The sequence below is a fragment of the Erythrolamprus reginae genome, chromosome 6 (assembly GCF_031021105.1).
Source record: "Erythrolamprus reginae isolate rEryReg1 chromosome 6, rEryReg1.hap1, whole genome shotgun sequence".
In the NCBI taxonomy this organism is placed as follows: domain Eukaryota; kingdom Metazoa; phylum Chordata; class Lepidosauria; order Squamata; family Dipsadidae; genus Erythrolamprus; species Erythrolamprus reginae.
Window position 1 is genome coordinate 1187922 of NC_091955.1, and position 18194 is coordinate 1206115.

At 41.4% G+C, this 18194-nt stretch overlaps 1 protein-coding gene across 2 annotated transcripts in view; it reads right to left on the reverse strand.

Annotated features, from left to right (window-relative positions):
- Positions 1-15157, reverse strand: part of ELAPOR2 (endosome-lysosome associated apoptosis and autophagy regulator family member 2) — a 399643-nt gene extending 384486 nt beyond the window's left edge. For both annotated transcript variants that reach the window (XR_011559428.1, XM_070754949.1), the window contains exons 1-2: positions 15020-15157; positions 2013-2133 (exon numbers count right to left, since the gene is read on the reverse strand). Coding sequence is in view for 1 of the 2 variants with exons in the window: in XM_070754949.1 (XP_070611050.1) it covers positions 2013-2133; positions 15020-15136 (238 nt within the window). In the remaining variant the exon portion in view is untranslated. The remainder of the gene's footprint in view (positions 1-2012; positions 2134-15019) is intronic.
- Positions 15158-18194: the final 3037 nt, after the last annotated feature.

Consider the following 18194-nt stretch of genomic DNA (forward strand, 5'->3'; position numbering starts at 1 on the left):
GAGGAGAAGGAGGGAAGGAAGGAAGGGGAGAAGGAAGGAAAGAAGGAAGGAAGGGAGACAAGGAAGGAAGGAAGGAAGGAAGGGAAGAAGGAAGGAAATAAGGGAAGAATGAAGGAAGGAAGGGAAGAATGAAGGAAGGAAGACAAGGAAGGAAGGAAGGAAGGAAGGAAGGAAGGAAGGAAGGAAGGAAGGAAGGAAAGTCTCCAACCAATATTCTTTAGGTCATCTTCTAATCATCTACTCAGCATTCATCTACAAGAGAACATGCAATTTCCACAATGCTCTTTTCTTTGCAATGTTGACCTGCAGAGTGGGCCTCAGACCAAGAGGAACCACCTAGGAATGGAGAATATCAGTTACAGGGCTGCCTTCCAACCAAACTTGACTTTCAGGTTTGACCACAACCCAGACATTCTTCTAAGTGTAGGCACTCATTCCTGACCCACAGCAGGGTGAAACTTAATTTTTTAGATATATATATAATTCAGCTGAAAATGCAGAACCTGGGCTAGTTTTAGATCACTGATAAAGTTCTCTGTTTCTCCATGAACCTGCTTTGATCCCTGCTTGGCTTCTCCGTTCCCTGTCCCAGGGCTCTGGGTTTGTTCTCTTAAGAGCACAAGAACAGAAGGGAAGGGAAGGGAAGAAAAGAGAGTATAAGGACTGGAATGGAATGGAATAGAAGAGACCAGAGAAGAGAAGAGAGGAATAGAATGGAAGAGAAGAGAAGAATGGAATGGAAGGGAAGGGAAGGGAAGAGAAGAGAAGAGAAGAGAAGAGAAGAGAGGAATACAGTGTTCCCTCGATTTCGCGGGTTCGAACTTCGTGAATAGCCTATACCACGTTTTTTAAAAAAATATTAATTAAAAACTACTTTGTGTTTTTTTTCCTATACCACGGTTTTTCCCACCCAATGACGTCATATGTCATCGCCAAACTAATAATTTTTGCAAATAAATGACCAAAAAAAAGTTAATAAAGAATTATGTTTATAAATATCAGGATCACTAAGTGTCTTATTCAATGGCGAGTACCAGTAATAATGGTGAGTAAATGGTTGCTAAGGGAATGAGAAATTGCAGTTTAGGGGTTTAAAGTCTTAAGGGAAGGCTTGTGATACTGTTCATAGCCAAAAACGGTGTATTTACTTCCGCATCTCTACTTTGCGGAAATTTGACTTTCGTGGGGGGTCTCGGAACGCATCCCCCGCGGAAATTGAGGGAACTCAGTAGAATGGAAGAGAAGAGAAGAGAAGAGAGGAATAGAATGGATGAGAAGACAAGAAGGAAGGGAATTTGCAGCCCTTCACTGTATTACTCTTAATACTCTTATTTGTACTAAGATATAAACCACTGTCATTTTTAAATAAATATTTTTTATTGATTTTTAACAATTTAACATCACACAACATAAAACAGTGCGTAGTGAATTGTGAATTGTGCCCACCACCCCGACATACACACATTCCCCACCACCAAATTGGGGGTATTTCTTGTATAGTCCACTTAACCCAAGAGTAATATATCTGTTTCCATATTATAGAGTGATTCCAGTTTATTTCTTGTAGCTTGGTCTCGGATTCTGCTCGTCATATGTCGTCTTACCTTGTCCCACCGTCCCATCAGCTGTCCCAACTCAGTTTCATTATCCGAATTTATCCTTTTTTCCATAATTTCAAATTGAATATGGTCCACCATGTACCTATACCAATTTTGCATTGTCCATTTTGTCGCATCCTTCCAACCCAAAACTATTACTGCCTGAGCGCTTTCTATTGCTGCTTTTTTTATTTCTCTAAACCACTGTCATTTAATTATTCAGCATTTCAATGTATCCTTCTATTCTAAGCATCCATAATAATACTCTCTTCCAGCCTCTAATCTTTCCATTTCATTCTTCAATTTATCCTATTGAGTCAGGCCATCCCTTACTAATCGTACTATAGTACACCTATTATTGTTCTTTCGTTGCGTTGTGATGTTTATTTTTCTAAAAAGCCCAGAAAGACCTACTGCATTCTTTCCCTTTCACGGGGTCGGGCAAACCAGAACATTCGGCTCCCGGATTCGGGACGGCCACTCTCCACCTGGAGCCACTGCTGTCGCATTCGGTGTACTCGAAGTGGTAGTCGGCCTGCAAGAGATTGAAAAAGGAAAAAGAATAACATTTGTCCATTTGTCCAGGGCGTTTGCCCAGGTTCGCCCTATTTGGACAGGGAGTCACTGCTCACGGTCATTCAGGCCCTCAGCACCTCGAGGCTCGACTACTGCAATGCTCTCTACATGGGGCGACCTTTGAAGAGTGTTCGGAAACTCCAGATTGTGCAGAATGTGGCCGCGAGAGCAATCGTGGGCTTCCCTAAGTATGCCCATGTTTCATCAACACTCCGCGGCCTGCATTGGTTGCCGATCAGTTTCCAGTCACAATTCAAAGTGGTGGTGATGACCTTTAAAGCCCTTCATGGCATCGGACCAGAATACCTTTGGGACCGCCTTCTGCTGCACGAATCCCAGCGACTAGTTAGGTCCCACAGAGTTGGCCTTCTCCAGGTCCCGTAGATTAAACAATGCCGACTCAGGGGAAGAATCTTCTCTGTGGCGGCCCCGGCCCTCTGGAATCAACTCAGAATTTGTGGGTGAGGTATTCCCTCGCTAGCAGGAATTCTAGCTTTACAAACACACACAAACACACAAAACCACACATGCCATCTTCTCCTCCTTCCCTGCCTTCCCCCGAGGAGGTCTAGTCACTGTCGACACTATTTTTAGAGTTTCAAGATACACCCGGAAGACAAGATGCTCCAGAATTAAGACGTAGCAAGATTATGGAATGGGAGCGGAGTTGCGGTGTTATCCAGGAGAGACAACCACCGCTGCCTCTCCGTTGGGAACAATTGCCTAGCTGAGTTATCTTCGACGTGATCCCTCCGCGTGGGGCCCAGCGGGGGCTGATTCATTTGGCCTGAATTCATTTGCTGCAATTAATTGTCGTGATTCATTCCTGTCCTGTGGTTTCCAATCTGTTTCGCCTGCCAAACGCAACGGGGATCATTTGCTCGTCCCCCTTCCCTCCTTCACTCTCTATTTCGCCTCATTAAAGGAGAGAAAGCCGAGATGTCCACCACGGGGAAGCTTTTAAAAGGCCATTCAAGACGGCAATCAAAGCGACCATCTTGATTTATCTGATCTCTCCCCTGCCCCCCCCTTGATGGAAGGCCTCTTTCAAAGCCAGGGGATCACTTCATGGATCCATTCACAGAAGGGATCTTTCTTGTGGAAGACACGGTTTATCTGGAGGAAACAAAGAGACGGAGCCTGGAGGCGGCGTCAAGAGAGGACTCAGCCTAGAATCATTACATGGCCACAAATTTATTTATTTATTTGTTTGTTTGTTTTATTTGTTTTGCCAAGTCATAGATGCTTGGAACAAACTTCCAGCAGACGTGGTTGGTCAATCCACGGGAACTGAATGTAAACAAGCCTGGCATTAACATAGATCCATCCTAAGATAAAATACAGGAAATAGTATCAGAGTAGACGAGATGGATGAGGAGGTCTTTTTCTGCCACCAGTCTTCTATGTTTCTATGAATGAATGTATGTCAGGAACTTCTAAACTGAAAGGAAACAACAGCACAGCGCAGAGAAGGATCCGTAGCCGGCTGTCACCTCCGATGTGTCTGAAACTAGGAGAAGTTGAGAAGGCCTTCAAGGGAGGTCATTCTTCCACCCAGCGGCCTTCTCCGAGTCCCGTCAACTAAACACTGTCGTCTGACAGGGCCTAGGGGAAGAGCCTTCTCTGTGGTGGCCCCTGCCCTCTAGAATCAACTCCCTCTGGAGATTCGAATTGCCCCCACCCTCCTCACCTTCCACAAGATGTTGAGGACCCATTTATGTCGCCAGGCATGGGGGGACTAATCCCCCCCCCTTTTTCTGACTTGTAGCATTTGAGTGTGGTGTGATTGTGTAGCATAGATTGTTTTTAGTAATAATGGGTTTTAACTTGCTCTTTTTAATATTAGATTTGTATTATATTGTATTGTTATTGTTGTTGTGAGCCGCCCCGAATCTTCGGAGAGGGGCGGCATGCAAATCTAATAAATTATTATTATTATTATTATTATTATTATTATTATTATTATCATCATCATTCGCTAATGATGATTCTGCATTTATGGAAACGCCATGCGCCATGCGCACCATCTGTGCAGAAGGCTAGACGACTGGGACCTGACTCAGACGTCTCTTCTCCTACATGCCGAGGGAGCAGTTGGTGGCTCTCCCCCACACAAACGCGTCCCCAACCTCCTCCCCAAACTGAACAGGAGGCCTTGCAAGAGGACTGAATCCACATGTGTGGGTTTCGTGTGCATAGTCTACAATAAGCCTCCAAGGTCCCTTCCATCCCTACTCTGATTGATTGATTCCCGGCCTGTCTTACTCGCAGCAAGAAAGTATTTGATAGCTACTATTTTCTAGCTGGAAAATTTACCCCCTTGCCCGTCTTCAGAGGGTCTTCCTCTCGTTGTTGCTGGCATTCAATGCAGCCGTATCTGCACTCGAGGGCATTTGGGGCAGGTGGAGAGTGGAGGTCTTCTTTATTTAACTCTCCCGTGCCTGGGGGAAAAGCCGCTGCCCTCCCTCTTCTCCTAGGAGACCCTGCCCAAGGTTAATGTAGTCTAGACAGCGGGAGAGAAACAACAAGACGACGGAAGCGAACGCATCTACCCAACAGCAGATTGTCAAATCCTGCTAATTCAGCACCTTTAACGCACAAATTACAAGGCGGACTCCGTTTTTTCCCCTTCGAGATGTAAAACGAGCACGGCAGACAAAATATTAATGCTTCGCCTGCAGCTGCACCAATTCTTCCCTGTAATGTTGATAAACCTTTTTTTTCTACTCCGACCCATAAGCTGTGAAAAGTCTCCAAGACTGTCTGTCTGACTTCCTTCCTTCCTTCCTTCCTTCCTTCCTTCCTTCCTTCCTTCCTTCCTTCCCTCCCTCCCTCCTTCCTTCCTTCCTTCCTTCCTGGGTCAAGTGAGGACCCAGATTGTTGGGGGCAAGAGGCTGACTCTGTAAACCACTTAGAGAGGGCTGTGAAAGCGCTATGAAGCAGTATATATGTCTGTTATTGCTATTCCTTCCTTCCTTCCTTCCTTCCTTCCTTCCTTCCTTCCTTCCTTCCTTCCTTCCTTCCTTCCTTAAATGAGGACCCAGATTGTTGGGGGCAAGAGGCCGATCCTGTAAACCACTCAGAGAGGGCTGTAAAAGCACTAGAAAGCGGTATATAAGTCTAAGTGTTATTGCTCTTCCTTCCGTCCTTCCTTCCTTCCTTCCTTCCTTCCTTTGTCAAGTGAGGACCCAGATTGTTGGGGGCAAGAGGCTGACTGTAAACTGCTTAGAGAGGGCTGTAAAAACAGTATGAAGCGGTATATAAGTGTTATTGCTATTCCAACTCTTTTATTCTGTTAAATATATTTCCCCCTTAGAGTGGCAAGGAGCTAATCAGAATCCACTGTGACTGAATAGCTAAAGTGCATTAGGAATCTTACTCCGTTTCCAATGCAATACATGACAGGTATCATTCAAAAGACAGTAAGAACTGTAATTTTCATCGTCAATACGGTAGACTGAGATTCGGAAAACAAATGAAAAACGCAGCAAGAATTGCTTCATGGAATCGGGAATTTACAAACGGTTAGAGTGCCGACAAATTACTAGAAGAATAAAAAGAGATCTTGTGGGCGGGAAAAGAACCATTGAGAATTAACAGCGTGAACCTGACTCAGGGATAAGAAGATGTTTGGAAGCAGACAGCCTGTTCTTTTAGAAAGAATTGTAACTTCGTGGTTTAGTCTGTGAGATTGGAATGCCTTTTTGCACGCTGGAGCTGTAAATGACGAAATTCAATGTGGAAGGAAAAAATAAATAAAAATATTGTTTTGAAAATTACAAGCTGCAAAGCTCGTGTCCTTGGAGCATCCAGCCAGATCTCAGTCCAGGTCCCAGGATGGTAAGGGGCAAACCCTGTGAAGAGGGTTAAAACCAGGAAGTAACCGATGTACAGGCGGGTGGATGGAGTTTCGTGCTGCTACCGTTTCTCTGAACCACATACTCTCGGTGCTACCGACTTGCTCCTGCTGGACAGACCTGGGAGGATTTCCCCCCCGAAGAAAGGCTCTTTCGCTCAGCAGAGAAGTCGGCCTCTCTCTGCATTTGACCCGCGAGCTCAGAAATCTTATCAGCTCCCACGAGCTGCACTGATTTCCTTCCTCGACTTCCTGCGACCGGTTTTTAAGTCCCAAATACTTTCCAGCCCAAACGACCGTCGCAGGCGGTGCATAATTATTCTTTTAACTAAACTAAATCAGCTAGCAGTACCTGGACACACTTGTAAGTGGATCACAAGGTTCCTAACCGACAGGAAGCAGCAGGTGAAGCTAGGAAAAGTCACATCAGATACCTGTACACTTAGCCCTCCACTCCTCCACTCGCAACAGAATCCCCTACACAACTAGACTCACAATCCAGGTTTAGAAAGCTTAGAACGACGTCGCCTTAAACACCACCTAAACATAGCCCATAAAATCATCTGCTACAACGTCATTCCTGTCAATGACTACTTCAGCTTCAACCACAACAACACACGAGCACACAACCGATGCAAACTTCAAGTAAACCGCTCCAAACTCGACTGCAGGAAATACGACTTTAGTAACTGAGTAGTTTATGCATGGAACTCACTAACAAACTGTAGTTTCATCTCCTAACCCCCAAAACCTCACTCTTAGATCATACACTGTTGACCTCTTCTGATTCCTCAGAGGTCAGTAAGGGCCATGCATAAGTGCACCAGAGTGCCTTCCGTCCCCTGTCCTCCGAGTCCCCGGAGAGGGGCGGCATACAAATCAAATAAATCTAATTTAATCTATTCTAACATTTCTCTCTTACTAATATCATGTATATAAACATTGTTATATCTTTTTATACCACCATTACATACAAATGAATAGTCTTCAGAGTCTTCATAGAGGGGCAGCAGACAAATCTAACAAATTGTTAAATTGTTAAATTGTTAAATTGTTAAATTGTTAAATTGTTAAATTGTTAAATTGTTAAATTGTTAAATTGTTAAATTGTTAAATTGTTAAATTGTTAAATTGTTAAATTGTTAAATTGTTAAATTGTTAAATTGTTAAATTGTTAAATTGTTAAATTATTATTATTAGTAGTAGTAGTAGTAATATAAAATGTTTTTATTTGTGTCCTTCTGTCCATTTGGGTCCATTAAAATGGAATGTTTTTATTTGTGTCCTTGAAATTCATGCACTACTGCAATTCCTGAAAAGATGGGAATTTGGTTCTGCAATATATTCGAGTTATTCTTTCGTCTGGTTCATGAAACATGTACTTTGGGATCAATGGAATGTATGATCTAATCCACCGGTATATAAAATCAGAATGTAGCTCTCTGCTCATCGCCCAACGGATCACAGTCAATTTATAAACCTTGTTTATCGTTACGTGATACAGGGAACCAATGGCTTAGTTAAAACCTCTCGGCGGTTCCTTGCCTGCTTTTGCTACCACCCAAAAGCGGAAAAATGTTAACTCCGTTCCAAAGACTGTCCAGGTTTCAGGGCCAATAGATCAATTGCAATTAGGGAAAATACAAAGCAAATCACATACAATTGTGGCTTTAAAATGGCCTGTCTTCAGGGGAGATTTTTCCTAATTGGACATCTCCATCAAAGAACCACTGTGGTGAGCCGAACAGGGTGTGGACGGTGCCAAGAATGGTCACTGTGGTCATTTAAAGGACAGCCCGCATATAATTCTTTCTTAACGGGGAGAAGATGCTTCAGAGACGATGACTTTGTTAACCTCATCCTACGTAGCTTCTGCTCCGGTAATCTCACCCTCCTAACTAAAGTATACAAAACCTTAGCCAGACCAATCCTTGAATACAGCTCATCAGTCTGGAACCCACACTGCATTTCAGACATAAACACCCTAGAAAATGTCCAGAGATGCTTTACGAGAAGAGCCCTCCACTCCTCCACTCGCAACAGAATCCCCTACGCAACAAGACTTACAATCCTAGGTTTAGAAAGCTTAGAACTACGTCGCCTTAAACCAGTCCCAAGCAGAGCCCATAAAATCATCTGCTATAACGTCCTTTCTGTCAACAACTACTTCAGCTTAAACCACAACAACACAAGAGCACACAACAGATGCAAACTTAAAGTAAACTGCTCCAAACTTGACTGCAGGAAATATGATGGTTGGAACTCACTACCAGACTCTGTAGTATCATCACCTAACCCCCCAAACTTGACCCTTAGACTGTCCACCGTTGACCTCTCCCGATTCCTAAGAGGTCAGTAAGGGGCGTTCATAAGTGCACCAGCGTGCCTTCCGTCCCCTGTCCTAATGCTTCTCTCTTACTAGTATCATGCATATAAGTATTATTATATCTTTGTATATCACTAATACGTACTTAATAAAACAAATTACCTATGGCTCTGTAGGACACTATACAAGAAAGAACACAATTGCTTCGTGCAGTTGAAGATATGGGGTGCCAAGGGTTGCATTTGACCTCCAGATCCAAAGAGTTCCAAATCTTTATAAATGGTTCCTGTTCCTATAAGCATCAGGAACTCGTGGGATCAGTGGTGAGATGAGAAGATCACAATCTAGACTTCAGAGATTTCACACTTTTTCAGAGCCCAGTGATTGTGTCTGGTAGAAAGAACTTAAGAACCTAAGAAGAGCCCTGCTGAATCAGGCCAAAGCCCATCGAGTCCAGCCTTCTGTGTCCCAGAGTGGCCCCCCAATTGTCCATGGGGATCTTGAGCAGAAAGAGAAGGTAAGACCCTCCCTTTCCCCTGAGCCCCAACAAATGATACTCAAGGTAACCCTGCCTGTCTCAACCAACATAGAGGTGGCACTTGGACATCCGTTTCAATCACCACCATGGATATACTTGGCCTCCATGAATCTGTCTCATCCTGCCTTGAAGCTCTCCAGGCTGACAGCTGTCACGGCCTCTTCTGGACGGGAATTCCATCAACCAATGACCCTCTGGGTGAAGAAATATTTCCCTTTATTTTTCCTCACTTTCCTACCTATGAGTTTTAGGGAGGACCCCCTTGTCCTAGGATTGTGTGATGGAGAAAAGAATTATTCTCTATCCGCCTTTTCTACCCCATGCATGATTTTATAGAAAGATGGATCTATGACCAGGAGAATGCCCTACTGGGCCAATGCCTTTGCACAAAGAGAGCTGTCACCTGTCTTTTTCCAAGCGAGTCCAAAACAATCCCATTTTTCTTTTAAACCCACATTTTCACTCTCTTATCCCATGTTGCCATTTCTCATCGGTTCAGGAAAGTCCACTTCCTGAGTAGGAAAGAACATTAACGGACTTCCAAATGACCACTTAGCTTAAAAGTCTAGCTTGTGTTCCCAGAAGATATGAGGGTCGCCCAGAAAATAATGCACCACATTTTTTTTCTTCAACAATTATTTATGGAACGCAATGTAGCTTACACACAAGAAAGAAGGATGTTTCTTCTACACTGCCTATTTTTCCCACATAATCTGCGAGTCTGCGGAGAGGGGCGGCATATAAAGCCAATAAATAAAATAAATTAAATAATCTCCGTCCCGTTCTATGGCCTTCCTCCAGCGAGACACAAGGGCGTGTATCCCCTGTCAGTACCACTCCTTGTTCTGGTCACGAAACCATTTCTGCACTGTGTGAATCACCTCTAATGTGCCCAGCGACTAACCGTACTTCTGTCAACTGCAGATTCTCCATCAACTGCACACAAACATTTGTGAATGTTCCCAACAGTTTCTTTCTCCGCAGTGAGAAATTCAATGACGACACGCTGCTTGTAACGTACGTCACTTACAGACGCCATTTCGAAACACTGCTGCAACTACGCTGTCTGTCTGAAGAAAGGCAACATTTACACACGCACTCCTGACAATTCAAATAATTTATATCGAAAGTTTCACATTTGTACCACTACTGTAGGCTGAGAAAAAAAATGTGGTGCATTGCTTTCTGGGCGACCCTCGTATATTCCACCAGGCGCGTATCGGTATTTGTTTAATTTTACTCACTGACATTTTTTTTTATATCGCTCATCTATAATGCTTGGTATGCTAACATCAGCATCATGCAATATTAATAACCGGGGAGACGTGAATTGCATTGATAGGAACAGTAAACTCAATATTCCTACGGATAAAAGGAGCCTACGGTTGCGTGGATCTATTGCTAGGGAGAATGGACTCACAAAATCTTGATTCTTGTTTCTATCACTGACAAACAACAATACATTACAATCCAATACAATGACCTAAGTATTAAGAATTGTAAACCTAATCTTACATAGCTTCTTCTCTAGAAACACTGATTTATTAACCAGAGCATACAAAACATTTGTAAGACCTATTCTAGAATATAGCTCACCTGTGTGGAATCCACACTGCATATTAGATATTAAAACAATCACAGGAGTCCAGAAATACTTCACAAGAAGAGTCCTCCACTCCTGCTCACGTAACAAATGACCCTACTCCTCCAGACTTCAAATACTAAATCTAGAAAATTTACAACTACGTCGTCTCCGAAACTGATTTAACTGTTGTTCATAAAATCATACAACATAATGTACTCCCTGTCAGTGACTACTTCACCTTTAACAACAGCAACACAAGAGCACGTAATAGATACAAACTGAATGTAAATCGCTCCAAACTTGACTGCAGAAAATACGATTTCAGCAATAGAGGGGTCAACGCCTGGAACTCATTACCTGACTCTGTTTGTTGCTTCCCCCAATCCCAGAATCTTCAACCTTATATTATCTACAATTGACATCTCCCCTTTTCTAAGAGGTCTGTAAGGGGCGTGCATAAGTGCACTTTTTTGCCTAAGGTCCCTGTCCTACTGTCTTATTATCCTTTCTATTACTACCTTCTACTTATGTTATGTTCTGTTATGTTAATATGTACTATAGTACTATACTTGTTTGGTAAATAAATAAATAAACAAACAAATAAACAATGCAATAGAGACCAGCACATATGGCTAATTGCAGCCTATTCCTTAACGTAACACAGATAGGAACTTTCTACGTTGCCTTATTAGGATTCAGAAAAGGAACAAAAAGAATTGTGTTAATTTGGGAGCAAAACTGGAGGGAAAGGAAGAGCAAAGCCATTTGTATTAAATCAAGGATGGAAACAGAAGCACTTTGAGGGCCATTAGAAATAAGGTCTTGTTACAATGCATTGTAACCCATTATTCTTGGAATAAATGAAGCAACCCACAAATCTGATTAGAGAGTGACTCTCCCAACACAAACAACCATTGACAATCTGCACCTTATTCAAAGGCCGGTTTGATCGTTACCTGCTGCGCCGCAGTGCCAGGGTTTCCCCTACCCAAGCCAAGCCCGCCTACGAAGCAGAAGCCTTGCCAAGCCTCTGAGTAGCTTACCAGCCACAGCCAGCAAGGGAGCAAAACGTTTCCAATGGTTGTACAAGCGCTGAGTCAACAACACTCTCCCTGGGTCTGTGCAAACACTCGCTAGGTTCTCTACCAGGAAGACTTGGTATCAAATTCATTAAATGCATGTCAGCCCATCCATCGATCCATCTACCTACTTTTCTACCCACCTACCTACCTACTTACCTGCCTGCCTATCTAATGTGTCTGTATTTATCTATCATCTGTATATATTTATCTGTCTATCATCTACTAGGTTCTCTACATCCATCCTATCTATCTATCTATCTATCTATCTATCTATCCATCTATCGTGCCTCTATTTATTAATCTATCATCTATATCTATCTGTCTATCATCTATCTACTGGGTCTCTATATCTATCTATCCATCTAACCATCCATCCATTATCTATCTATCTATCTATCTATCTATCTATCTATCTATCTATCTATCTAATGAGTCTGTATTGATAAATCTATCATCTATATCTATCTGTCTATCATCTATCTACTGGGTCTCTATATCTATCTATCCATCTAACCATCCATTATCTATCTATCTATCTATCTATCTATCTATCTATCTATCTATCTATCTATCTATCTATCTAATGAGTCTGTATTGATAAATCTATCATCTATATCTATCTGTCTATCATCTATCTACTGGGTCTCTATATCTATCTATCCATCAAACCATCCATTATCTATCTATCTATCTATCTATCTATCTATCTATCTATCTATCTATCTATCTATCTAATGAGTCTGTATTGATAAATCTATCATCTATATCTATCTGTCTATCATCTATCTACTGGGTCTCTATATCTATCTATCCATCTAACCATCCATCCATCAATTATCTATCTATCTATCTATCTATCATCTGTCTACTGCATCTCTATATCTATCCATCCATCCATCCATCCATAATCCATCCATCTATCCACCTACCCACCCACCCTAAGAATTGAATAGAGAATAGAGCAGAGCAGAGCAGAACAGAACAGAACAGAAATAGAAATAATAGAGATCTCTGGATTTATATCTGGATTTCGGCAAAGCTCTCCACAAGGTTGACCACAATCTATTACTCTGGAAACTAGAGAAAAGTGGGATAGACAGAAACACTACCAAGTGGATTGGCAACTGGCTGACCAACCACATAGAATAGAATAGAATATGACCGGGAGTGGCTTAAAGATCATGCGACCGGGTGGGAGTGGCTTGACAATCATGTGGCCGGGGGGTGGCTTAAAGATCATGTGACCGGGTGGGAGTGGCTTGACAATCATGTGGCCGGGGGGTGGCTTAAAGATCATGTGATCGGGGTGGGAGTGGCTTACTGACCAAGAGAAGTTTTCAAATAGGGGCTTGGACTCTTTTTCAGTGGATGAAATCCCATTATTTGAATAGTCACAAAAAGGACAAATGATGGACAGCGTTATTTGTGGAGGAGCACAGTCACATTTGAAGGTTGTGTCCTGCACTCAGTAGGATAACAGGTTAGGCTCCATTTTCTTGAATTGCTATAAAAGTTCAGTTCTAATGATTAAAACAATCAAAGTCTTTATGGGTAAAAAAAGACTATTGAATTACTGTATTTCCTATTTTAAAAGGAATTAAAGATCATACTAAGGTACTAGCAAAGGAAAGACAATTAAAAAAGTATTTAAGTATTTAATAAATAGTGCATGAACTTACTACCCCCACTGTGTTCCCCACTGTCTGTCCATCTATCCATCTATCTATTATCTATCTATCATCATTATCTATCATTATCTATCTATCATCATTATCTATCATTATCTATCTATCATCATTATCTATCATTATCTATCTATCATCATTATCTATCATTATCTATCATTATCTATCTATCAATCTATCTATCTATTTATCTATCTATCTACTTATCTATCTAATCCATCCATCCATCCATCCATCTATCTATCTATCTATCTATCTATCATTATCTATCTATCATCATTACCTATCATTATCTAACTATCATTATCTATCATCATTATCTATCATTATCTTTCTATCTATCTATCTATCTATCTATCTATCTTTCTCTTTCTTTCTATCATCTATCTATCTATCTATCTATCTCTATCTAACTTTCTCTTTCTTTCTTTCTATCATCTATCTATCTATCCATCTATCTTTATTTATTTCTTTTTCTTTCTATCTATCATCTATCTACAATGTTTCCATTGTAACATTGTTATTTATTGTTGTGAGCCACCCCGAGTCTTTGGAGAGGGGCGGCATACAAATCTAATAAATAATAATAATAATAATTATTATTATTATTATTATTATTATTATTATTATCTATCCTATCTATGTATCTATCTATGAATCTATCTATCTATGTATCTATGTATGTATCTATGAATCTATCTATCTATGAATCTATCTATCTATCATCTATATATCTATCTATATCTATCTATCTATCTATATCTATAATCTATCTATCTATCTATATACATATGTATCTATCTATCTATCATCTATCTATCTATATCTATAATCTATCTATCTATCTATCTATGAACGTATGTATGTATGTATGTATGGATGTATCTATCTATCTATCTATCTATCTATCTATCTATCATCTATCTATCTATCCTTCTATCTATGTATCTATCTATCTGTCTGTCTGTCTACCTACCTAGCTATCCTTCTATCTGTCTATCTGTCTATCATCTATGTATCTATTTACTTACATATTTACTTATTTACTCATTCATCCATTCATTCATCCATTTATTCATTTAATTTGACTTCTGTGCCACCCAATGCCGAAGGACTCAGACAGCTTCCAATAACAATATCAATACAAAATCCATGAAAAGAAGTGAAATATACTCTCAGAAACTCTACCGCCCATTGATTATATCTCTAAGTGGAGAAAAGAGTCACCTCGATTTCTGCGCTTCGGGTTCAAGGCAGCATTAATGCCCAAACAACCTTTCTGGGGCCTTTGCACGCCAGATTGTTGGGCTTGGGACTGTAACACACACACACAAACACACACAAGAACACACACACACACACACACATCTTCGGGAAATCTCTCTCCCCTCTTGGAGCCACCGCAGGAACTGTCCAAATCTCAAGCAAGCAATGCGACCCCGGCTGCCTTGCCCAGCGAAGGGACCCTCCTGGGCTTTCCTGGTGGTCTCCTTTCCCGCTCGGGAAATAAAGCCCGGTGGGGGGGGATGCTGGGAGCGGGGAAAGAAAGCTCTCCCTCCCCGGGAAATAAAGGAGGGGAGCTCCGCGGAGAAGTCGGGAGGGTTTTTCTCTACCCACGCGGGGCGCCCAGCCACCCACTTTGGAAGAGGAGGGGGGGAAAGGACGGGGGCCCGTTTGGCTGACCTCGGGGGACCCCTCGACCCCGCGGGGCTGTCCTGGAGGGGGTCCCCGCGGGAATCCCCCCCTCCATCCCATGGCGCGTGGTTGGCTCACCTCCCGGCAGGGCGGGCGCTGGAGACCCGCGGAGGCGTCCACGGCCTCGGCCGGCCATCCCAGCAGGAGCGCTGCCCAGCCGGCCAGCCAGCCCAGCGCGCCCCGCAGCCGGACCATCGCCGCTCCGCCCGGGAAGCCTCGCCCGGCCGCCGCCGCGCCTGCCCGCCTGCCAGCTGCCCGACGGGAGGGGAGGGAGGAGGAGGAAGAAGAGGCAGTGCGCAGGCGCCAGTGGGGAGGGTGGGGGGAGAGAAGGGGCTCCCCAGCATCCTTCCCCCCCCCCGGTGACAGCTGCGAGAGGGAGGGAGGGAGGGAGGGAAGGATGCGCTCCCAGGTGGCAAAGGATGCAGGAGGGGACCAAGGCAGGGGGAGAGCATCCTCCTGGGGCCTCTGGATCTCGGGCTGGGAAGTCCAGGGCTACCCGGAGGGGGAAGCACTGCCCTCCCCTCCCAATAATAATAATAATAATAATAATAATAATAATAATAATAATAATAATAATAATAATAATAATAATAATAAACCATGAATAAAAATAATGTAATAATAATCATAAAAAACATAATAGTAAGGTAACAATAATAACAAACCATAAATAAAAATAATGAAACAATCATCATCATCATAGAAAATCATAAATAAAAATAAAATAATAATAATAAACCATAAATAAAACAGATAAAATAATCATAACAAACCATAAATAAAGCAAATAAATAATAATAATAATAATAAACAATGAATAATAAAATGATAGCAATAATAAACCATGAATAAAAGTAATAAAATAATCTTAATAAAAACCATAAATTAAAATAATAAAATAATAATAACAAACCATAAATAATTATACAATAATTATAATAAACCAAATAAACAATAATAATAAACCATAAATAAAAATAATAAAATGATAATCATAATAAACCATAAATAAAAGTATCAAAATAATAACAAAAAATAAATAAAAATAAAATAATAATCATAACAATAGAGGTGGGTTTTAAGAAGCTTACGAAAGGCAAGAAGGGTGGGGGCTATTCTAATCTCTGGGGGGAGTTAGTTCCAGAGGGTTGGGGCCACCACAGAGAAGGCTCTTCCCCTGGGTCCCACCAACCGACATTGTTTAGTTGACGGGACCCGGAGAAGGCCAACTCTGTGGGACCTAACTGGTCGATGGGATTCGTGCGGCAGAAGGCGGTCCCGGAGATATCCTGGTCCGATGCCGTAAAGGGCTTTATAGGTCATAACCAACACTTTGAATTGTGACCAGAAACTGATCGGCAACCAATGCAGACTGCGGAGTGTTGGTGTGACATGGGCATATTTGGGGAAGCCCATGATTGCTCTCACAGCTGCAATGTTTGCTGAAAAGTCCCTCCTGCCCCTAGACAAAGAATCGAGGTTAACAATAACCAGGTTCAGCCTACGGGGCCTTGTTGTCTGCAGAGCCCCAACCCAGCTGGTTATATTCTTACTCAGCTGTTAATTTGTGGTTCCGTTATGTTCTGCAGACTTGTAAAATTGGATTAAATGGGGGGGGGGGAGAAACCAAGATTTACTTCACCATGGTTACGGGTTGCATGTGATTCTCCTTCCTTAAAAATCTTTCGCGGAACATATTCGCGTGTTGCCATAAAGTAGAATATGAGATTTTCAATGTACATACAACGAACATCAAATAGTGTGCTCCTTAAAGGCTGAGAAAAATGGGGCTGTATGTTTAACGTTTGCAAAAGCAACGGCAATCCATCGTAAAATAAATTCCAAATAAACATTCTTTTTTTTCCCTTTGTGGTGTAATACTGAGAAAAAAATAGAAAATGGAATCTTTATTTTTTTTTATCATCTATGTAATCATCCATCTTAACCGTTTCTCCTTTGACTTCCTAGAAAAATCTTGCAAGGTCATAATTTTCACTATTTATGCAAAACCAGATAAACTTCCTAATAATAAAGGGGCGTCCGTAAGTGCCCTGGTGTGCCTTCCGTCCCCTGTCCAATTGTCTTTCCTTTCTCTCACTTATCCTATATATTTTCTTTCTTTCATATATCCTCTCCTCTAAGTTCACTTTACCCTTATATATATTACCACATGTCTATTTTCCTTCCTATGTATTTGTGCATTGGACAAATGAATAAATAAAATAAATAAATAAAATTTTCACAATTTATGAAAACCAGAGAAACTTCCTAATATTTCTGAACCTTTAAGGGACTACAATCCATGTTACCAATGGCACATTCTTCTTATATATTTGAGTGTGTGTGTGATGTAGGAGCAACAATATACTGCTTGTAAGAATTTACAATGGGGGAACTGAGATATTCTTTCCTCCTAGGCTTCTACAATTTATGTATGGTATGTTTGTATGTATGATTGGTTTTAAAATAAGGGTTTTTAGCTGTCGCATGTTGTTTTTACCACTGTTGTTAGCCGCCCCGAGTCTACGGAGAGGGGCGGCATACAAATCCAATAAATAATAATAATAATAATAATAATAATAATAATAATAATAATAATAATTTAACTCACAATGTTTCCAAAATATGCACAAGGCAATGGCTCTGAGCAGCTCCTAACACTCAGCTCTGCTTAATTCCTTCCAACATCTGCATTGGGCTGGTCATTTTGTGTCTTTGTTATCCCCAAACAAGCCAAGGCAGAGTTTTTGATCCATTTATTAATTTTAAAATTCAAACTTGAGCCACATCCTTGGCGGGTGAATCCTAAGCAAAGATAAAATGGTTTTAAGCCTCTGTTTTCAGGCTACGGAGCGCCACGAAGCCACAAATCACAGACCACATAAAAATCAGTTCCTCCTGCAATTTAATGGGGGCATTTTTTTAAAAAAACTCAGCATCATGAAATGTTAACAATGACATAAAACTTCGAGTGGAAGACACTGAAATATGCACCTGCCGATAGAATGTGGAATACAGTACTATGTTTTTTATATAAAAAAAATACTGTTAGAAAAAGTTTAAAAAATTTGCAAGCCAAATCTCGTGAGATTTTGGCTGTTTTTGCCAATACTTTTGCTTCTGTGCATGCGTGGAATCAAAAAATGGCAAAAATCGATGAAATCTATTTTTGCTTCCATGCATGTATGGAAGTAAAAAATCACCGAAAATTGGTAAAATTTCTTAATTTCTTTCTTTCTTTCTTTCTTTCTTT